The sequence below is a fragment of the Cibotium barometz genome, chromosome 49 (assembly GCF_041138505.1).
Source record: "Cibotium barometz isolate CiBa-2024 chromosome 49, ASM4113850v1, whole genome shotgun sequence".
Classification (NCBI taxonomy): domain Eukaryota; kingdom Viridiplantae; phylum Streptophyta; class Polypodiopsida; order Cyatheales; family Cibotiaceae; genus Cibotium; species Cibotium barometz.
This window is the reverse complement of record NC_141094.1, coordinates 38,664,299-38,672,518: the sequence shown is the minus strand read 5'-3', so window position 1 is coordinate 38,672,518 and position 8,220 is coordinate 38,664,299. Positions and strand designations below refer to the sequence as shown.

The window sequence follows — 8,220 nt, the reverse complement described above, 5'->3', positions numbered from 1 at the left end:
CTAAGCCAAAACTCAAACCACTACACCCACAAAAAAAAAAACAATATTGGTTTTAGTTGAGGTGAGCATGGCGGCTTGTAGCTCTATTAGTATGATTTTTTATTTAATTAGACCATAAATGGATCAACACATGGTGTATTTGGTCTCATAGTTCATCTTGCCCTTTCGCGGACATTATTAAATCTCTCTCTCTCTCTGTCTCTCTCTCTCTCTCTCTCTCTCTCTCTTCGGGAGACACACACACACACCAACACACAGCACAAGAGCTTACCTTAGCCTTTCTTAAGCATATGTCATTGGACCTTGTCTTAGATCTACAATTGCAACTTCCCAATGTTGGTATGCTAGCTCATCCGTTTGCATCTCACTCTATATTGTTCCTTGTGCTTGCTAAGGGGGTGAAGGAAGAGCTCTCTTTGCCTAGATGGAAGCAAAGATAGATTCTTCTTCATAGTAGTTCTCTTTGATAAAAGGAAGGGAAAGAAGAAGATGCTAATGCAAAAGGAAGACCTACAAACAAACCATGTATCCATTAAGCAAGCAAGATTCAATATATGGAAGATAGAGATTTGACTTCGTGATGGTTCTCTCTCACAAGAATAGAGAAGAAGGGGAGCTCAATATTTTATAGAAAGGAATGATTGTGTATTGCTTAGTGTCAAAAATGACTTATATAAAAGTGCCTAGTTTTCACACTAGGCCATCCAAACTTAAAAATGGTATGGCCTCTATTACTGCTCTTAATCTTACAACTCTAAATCTGACTCTAATGCTAGTTCTATGTGGGTTTATGGAAATTCTTTGCATTCTCACCAAAAATAAGTAAAGATTACCTTTGAAGAAAGAAAAAGATGTATGGTAAGATGCTTTCCAAGGAGCTCTCTCATCAAGAAAAGGAGGAGTATGTAAATGTGTTAAGACTTATTTCCTAGGCTTTTTGCCACCAAATATGAGGATTTGAGAGGCATTGAAGGGGTTGAGCATCATACCAATCTCATGGGAAGCTCTAAACTTGTAGTTCAAAAGTTAAGGAGATTAGAGTCTATCAAGGGAGAAACCTTGAAAATAGATATCAATAAACTTCTAAATGCAGGTTTTATCTTCCCAGTGCAAGATTTGAAGTGGGTTTCAGTTGTAGTGGTGTCTTCAAAGAAGGAGGGGTGGAGGATTTATATAGATTTCAAACCACTCAATGCTTGCACAAAGAGAGACAATTTTCCTTTGCCATTTGAAGACAAGATCTTGGATAAAGTTGCTGGGCATGAAAGGTGTATAGTGTGTGATGGATTCGGTGGGATATTTCTAAATTCACATTGCTGAGAATGTCCAGAAAAAAGCCACTTTTATGACACCATGGGGAACCTTTGCTTACATGGAAATGCCTTTTGGGTTTAATGGATATTTTTAGATTCGCATTGCTAAGGAGGAACAAAAAAAAGCCACTTTCATGACACCATGGGGCACCTTTGCTTACATGGTAATTCCTTTTGGGCTTACCAATGCTACTGCCACTTTTCAAAGAGCATGAATAAAAATTTTGGGCCATATTGGAGTAAATTAATCATAGTGTTCCTTCATGACTTTTGTGTTTATAGTTTAATCTTGACTCATAAAGAGAGCTTTACCACGTGCTTTAAAGAGGTTAGATGATGCTCTGGGCTCTTTGAATCTTAATGCATATCACATTGGAGAGAAGAAGGTCACCCTATTGGGACATGTAGTGTCTCATGAGAGTATAGCAATGGATCCTCATAAAGTCAAAGTTGTTCTAGCTCTAGAACCACCCTCTCCACTACAAAATAACTAAAATGCATGTTGCAAAAAATCAGTTATCTCGGTCAATTCTTGTATGAGTTGGCATAGGTAGTCCATCTTCTCATCACTTACTCACCAAGGAAAACCTTTTGTATGGGGAGAGGAACATCAAGTTCTTTTTAAGAAACAAAGAAACTTGTTTCCCAAGCTCCAATTTTAAGTCCAAACTAGTTAGATTATTTTTATGTCAGTGGTGTTAGTGTGGGCACTCATGTAATTGGGGCTACTATACAATCGATCTTCTTTACTTAGTAGACAACTGATGGTTCATGAATCATGAACTTCACTACTTAGACATATAAAAAATGGGTTTATCTATTATATTTTCTATACTTACTACCTAAACATTTTATTTTCTTGATTTCACCATAGTTTATGCCTTTTCTTGCCTAGAAAATACAACCACAATGTGGTCGTTTGTTTAAATGGCTAGCAAAACTTCACATGTATGACTTCTCTTTCCTCATACAAGGATCTACTAGAGCCACACTAGTTGATCTTCTTACTCACACAAAGAGATGTATGAAGAAGTGCACTTAAATTCTAGGAGTAAGAACTCTCCTCTATCTTTGAACAACAGACAAGAAGAACACCCAAAAGGTGCACACGCTTTGTTTTTTATGGAGCTTCTACAAAAAAGCAAAGGTGAGGGTAGTGTTAGGATAGTACTTAAGGATTAAAAGTTCAAAGTGATTGTTTGCAAAGGAGGCTAAGATTATATGAAACATCCACACCAACAATGAGGCCGAGTATATGGCCTTATTAATTGGGCTTCAAAAACATGTGGATCTTGGTGTTCAGTCCTTGGTAATCAAAGGTGATGCCATGTTGGTGGTAAGACAATTACAGGTAAAAAGAGAAACTCTCAAGATTTTATATGACAATGTAATTGAGGAGCTAGCATAAGGTCCTCATTGGGTTGTTTGTTTTATACCAAGGAAGGAGATGGAAGCTGACTTGTTAGCTACATCAAGTTTTAAAGAGGATGCTCATATTATATGATGGTGCTTAGCTCTTCTCCCTTTCAAATGAAAAGCATTGCTCATACACGAAAGTTACCATCTAGTTTGGATAAATCACAAAAGAAATCTTTTTTAAAAAAAAGTGAAGTCTTACACTATGCTAGATGATGTTATGTATAGACAGGGTAAGAAGGTCATGGAAGCATGTTATGATAGTCTCTCTGGAGGTCACTATGTTCAAGAAGCCACTCAAAGGAAGATATTACTTGTAGTGTACTATTGTGGCTAGGTATGCATAAGGACATCATGCTTTGGTGTAAGTCTTATCACACTCGTCAATGTTTTGGCAAACATACCTTACAAAGTGGTCCAGTGCATCCTATCATTGCCTTTGGCCCTTTTGAGAAGTGGGGGCTAGGCTTTGTGTTGGACCATTGCCAAGACCTTCTTCTGGAAAAAGATTAATGGTATTATATGTGGGATTATTTTTTAGCTAAGTCAAGAGAAAAAGAGAGACTGGGATCAGTGGTTTCCTTTTCCCTTATGGGCTTATAGAACAACCTTTAAGCATTCATTGTGATTTACTTCTTTTCAACTAACTTATGGTTTTGAAGCTATGTTGCTAGTGGAGCTGGAAATTAAATCTCTCAGGATTTCAAATGAAGTGGGGTCTGGGTGATTCTGAAGGATTACACAACAAAGATTTTCTCAACTCTAGAAACCATGGATGAAATCAGAGATGATGCTTGGAAAAATTTTCACTCCAGTCAGGAGAAGAGGAGGGAAGCATTCCCACAGGGTAAAAAGGAAAAAGTTTGAGGAAGGTTCCCTAGTGCTCAGATATGATAACAAATTAGATAATCGATATGACGCAAAACTCATGATCAAATGGCTAGGTACTTACAAAATTATACATGCTTACCATAATGGTGTCATGTACCCTCTTGACCATCTCGATGGTACACCACTCAAGCATGTAGTCAATGGCTATAGGCTTAAGACCTATCATACTTGTCCATAATATCAATGAGGAGCTTTACCCCTCGTTGCCTAGGGTAGGGTTAAGATGTGTGGATTTGCTTTTTTATGCTTATAAAGTTCTTGTAATGTATAAGGGAGGTAGTTTGCAACATTTGTTTGGACATAGTTTATTAGATTATGTATTTATATATCTTGTAATGTTTATGGGAGGTAGTTTGCAACATTTGTTTGGACGTAGTTTATTAGATTATGTATGTGTATATCTTCTTGTAATGTATATGGGAGGTAGTTCGCAGCTTTTTGGACAAGGTTTGGTGATGCCTACCTTGCATGGTTTATTAGATTATGTATGTGTACATCTTGGTAATTTGGGCATAACAGAGAAGTTTTAGTTTACTATGAGATGATCACCAAGGGTGTGGTTATAAAGAGATGGTAGCAAAGCCCATGTACGATGTAAGTGAGAAAAGCTAGAGTAGCATGTGAGTGTGCCCTTATGGGGAACTTTTGGTGTAAATAGCTAAGTATGGGCTCCAACAAGGTGGGTGATCAAAAAATTTCATAACACATAAACTATGTAACAACAATTGTGGACATGTCTACATCGATAGGAAGAAGTTCAAGAAGCTATAGAAGAAGACATTAGATAGAGAAGGAAGCACGGGCCATATCCAGCTCTTGTATACATCATCTAAAGTCCACACAATGTCCTCTAAGGCCATTTAAATGATTCTTACAAGATGTAGTAGAGTAAGTGGCATCAATGGTGGCAAGGAAGTTAGGGTTGTTTTAGTGAGGGGAGCAAGAGGGGAATGGGGAGAGTAGACATAGAATACAATTAACCATATGTATGCAACCTCTATTCGAGTGTTCATGTAGCATACACCTTTTTTTACATAGTAGCTTTGAGAGGTGAAGGGTTGAGTGGGGAACATCATTACGTCAAATAAGGTAGAGATAGGCATGAAGAATAAGAGTGAAGGAGGGGTGATAGATTCATTTGGTAGCTTGCAGGCAGAGAGAGTGTGAATCCTTGCCAACTTCACAACTTGTGGGAAAGACAAGAAGTCACAATACTCAAAGAGTCAAAATCGGACGTGGTAGTTGCACCCAAGAGCAAATAATAACTTCATCATCAGTGTAATGAGAGGAAAATAAGACATGAAGATAACAAATGAAGTACTTTAATTGGTGTGGTGTGCTAGAATTAGAGCTCAAACAAGTCAAGAATCATGTGCTTGGGATAGGAGATACCAATTAAAAAAGTTAACCCTGAAGCATACACTTTTACAAACTCAAAAAAAAAAGAACGATATTATTTGTGAACCACCTTATCTCACTATTTTCTTCACGAATGTTAATCTCTCCACTAATTTCCATGTAGAGTTTTTCTTTTAAATTTAATTCCAATCTTGTCTCCAATACAACTTTAAAATCATTGCATATATATTTTTATCTTCAGTGTAAGTAGAGGAGGAAGTGTGTGAACAGCACAAAGGAGCTAAGTTTCAAGCTTGCCTTCAACACAAGTGTAAAATCATTGTATATATTTCAGTTCTCAAATGTTTGAGTAGGAAGTCAATGTGAGAATTTATGTTATATGCTACCTCAATCAAAGTAACCAAAAATGAGGGTGAACACCGATGTGAAGAATATTGAAGCTTACAATGTGAAGATGGTCTTCTATAGATCCCAGAACTCGCATAAAAAGCATAGAAGTCAGTGATGGAACAACTTCAACTTTAATCTCTGTAAAAAGGAACTCTTGTCTACTAACAGTTAAACACTGAGAATCTAAGGTTATGTGATTGCACCGAGATTTTCAATAAATCAAAGGTCTTGTTTGATTATTTCTAGTGGAGTGCATTTCATAAGGAATCTCACTTTTCGTATTGTACTTCTCACACAACTCAAAGCTTAGATAAGACAACTTGAAAGGTTCAATGCCCCTTTAGCAAATGGTTATGATGGTCTTCAATTTAGACACCACATTATGTTTGTTTGTTTCTAGGAAATTACAAGTAGTAGGTAGCTTTTTTTCCCTATTTGAGAAATAGCCAACAGTTTCTTGTGAGGTATTTAACTATTCTTTAACACTTAAGAATCTCCTAGTACTTGTCTATTAGAAGTTTGGGTGAAAACATCAAGAGAGAGAGAGAGAGGAGAACTTTTTAACATCGTAGGAAACTATCCCAAGAGACCAAAGAGAGAGAGAGAAAAGAACCGACCTTAGGGAGGGGGGAGGACACGTCAATCGGGTGAGATGAGCTAACTCTTCATGTAATTTTCTTTTTTTTTAAGGCCAAGCCATTACACTAATTAGCTTTACTTACTTTTTCAAAATCAGATCTGTCACGAGAAAAGAAAGGCTTATATGTATATTAGAGAGCGTAATTAATTAAGGCGCACATCCTCCAAACCCATCTTATCTTCATATACAAAAACAAACGATCTAGTGATGGTGTTTAGCCTCCTTCTCGGCGTCTTTCTTGTCGTGATGCTCGTGCACAGCAAAAGCACCAGATCCAACGGCTACGGCTCCAGCGATGGCTTCGCCGATGTGGTGCTTGTGGGCATGCTCGGGGTCCTTCTTGGCCTGGTGCTTCTCAAACTATCAACAACAACAAAAAACACACAGAGAGAGAAGCTCTGATCAAGCATATGGTACTGCAAATCCACAGCAGATTGCGGCAGGCAAGCTTAAAGGCTAGATCATTATCGATACTGCATATTACAGAAGATTACTGCAAATTACAGCAGATTGCGGCAGGCAAGCTTAAAGGCGAGATCATTAGTGATACTGACGATATCATTACTGATAATTAATGATATTTACCATAGCTACAGCTCCTCCAAGAAGGGCACCGGCCTCTGCGAGGTGCTCCTTGGTAGCGTGCTTCTTGATCTCCACTTTGGCGTCGTAGGGCTTTCCATCCACGGCAGTTGAGGTGGCATACACCTCCGTGCTCTCCACAACCACCTCCTGGTCATCTTCTGGCTTCTTCTTGTCGTGGTGCTGGAAGAGCCCACGGTCACGACTCTCCGCCATGCGATCTGATAATAATCAGCAGAAACAGCTGAAGTATATGGTTTGTTACAGCTAGAAAATGTAGATCTAACTCTGCACGAAGAGAAACTTGTGGATCATTACTGTGAGGAAGCCAGCTCTGCTTTATAGGCCTGTAGACTGTCCGCGTCGGTGTTACCACTCAGTTCTACCCACTCAACACGGGCTCCACGCGCCCTTACTTTTTCTCTTCCACTTGCTACACTATGAGTGACCCCCACCGAGCATTACATCAATCCTTTTCGCTTTAAACAAGTACATTGATTTTTTCAAAGATAAGATTTGTAAGATTTCTCTCTAGCCTCTTAAGATATCGAGCATCTTCCTCTGTAATCAAATCCCTCTTCAAAAATATAAAAGATCTTGTTTCTACAAGTTTTGGCTTGGAGAGAGAAAATATTCTAGAGAGAGAATATTCAGATTTTAAATATTTTTGGATAGAAAAATACCTCATCTTATTAAAATAAGTTCCCCTGAAACAGAAGTTCAAAAAGATTTTCAGAAAGTGCATTAGAAATTAAGTATAATCTGTTCAAGAGGCATTATCCTGAGGGTCAATATTTTTTTAAAATTTTAAATTAAGGTTTCTATAGACCAATAAGATTCATCCAAATGTAGGAAGGAGATAAATAGAAGAATAAAATTAAAATCCCTCAAAAATAAGTAAATACTCACATAAGATAAAGAGTTGATTAAGGATAAAGTTAATAGTTAAAAAAGAGAGATATTTAGGTAAAATAATACATTTTTGACACCTGAGTATGGAGGAATTTCTCTCATGAAAGAGACGCCTATTTCACGTGCTTGAATGAGTTTTAAACTCCCAAATAATGAGATATTTTTATCTCTCCTCTCTCCTATTTCAACTAGATCCAAAAAGTGAACTAAACTGACCAAAAATGGTCAAAAATTGACCAAACTGATCTGAAAAATTCTAGAATCACTTTTTCTTATAAATAGAAGCCTTCCCCTTTGTTGAAACTCAATAGTGTTTTGCACTGTTATCCTACCTCTCCCAAGTGCCAAAAACTGTGAATTTTATTCATAATTAATTAGTTTTTGACCTTCCCTCTTCTAAAAGATTGGTGGCCATTCTTGTTTCCAAACAAGAGTAGAACCCTCAAGCCATCAAGCCAAAGGAAAGCTCTCAAATTCCTTCGTAAGTTGGAGATTTTTCTCTTTTCTATTCATTTTATGGTTTTTTATGATTTTTATCTTCTCTAAATTGAAAATGATGTTATGCCTCATTGAAAAAAAGCATTCCCCTAAATCCAACCATTCTTTATCCTAGATGAATGATTAATGGATAAAATCAAGTTTTTCATAACGTTTCTCTTAAATAAGTAGAAAATGTTTACATTAGAATGATTTAAATACTCTTGGTGAACTTCTAAT

The 8,220-nt window shown here is 37.2% G+C and overlaps 1 protein-coding gene across 1 annotated transcript; it reads right to left on the bottom strand.

Moving 5' to 3' along the window:
* Positions 1 to 6,115: 6,115 nt before the first annotated feature.
* On the bottom strand, positions 6,116 to 6,966 carry LOC147610557 (uncharacterized). Its single transcript, XM_086786649.1, has 2 exons — positions 6,595 to 6,966; positions 6,116 to 6,369 (listed from the first exon to the last, which is right to left on the bottom strand). Exons 1-2 carry the CDS (start codon positions 6,805 to 6,807, stop codon positions 6,211 to 6,213), a joined length of 372 nt encoding a protein of 123 aa, XP_086642775.1. The 5' UTR covers positions 6,808 to 6,966; the 3' UTR covers positions 6,116 to 6,210.
* Positions 6,967 to 8,220: the final 1,254 nt, after the last annotated feature.

Bases quoted from the DNA above. Each gene is read 5' to 3' on its own strand.
- LOC147610557 (XM_086786649.1), bottom strand. From the start codon at position 6,807: ATGGCGGAGAGTCGTGACCGTGGGCTCTTCCAGCACCACGACAAGAAG. The intron at 6,370-6,594 runs GTAAATATCATT...TGTTGTTGATAG, and splicing joins TTGGAGGAGCTGTAGCTATG to TTTGAGAAGCACCAGGCCAA.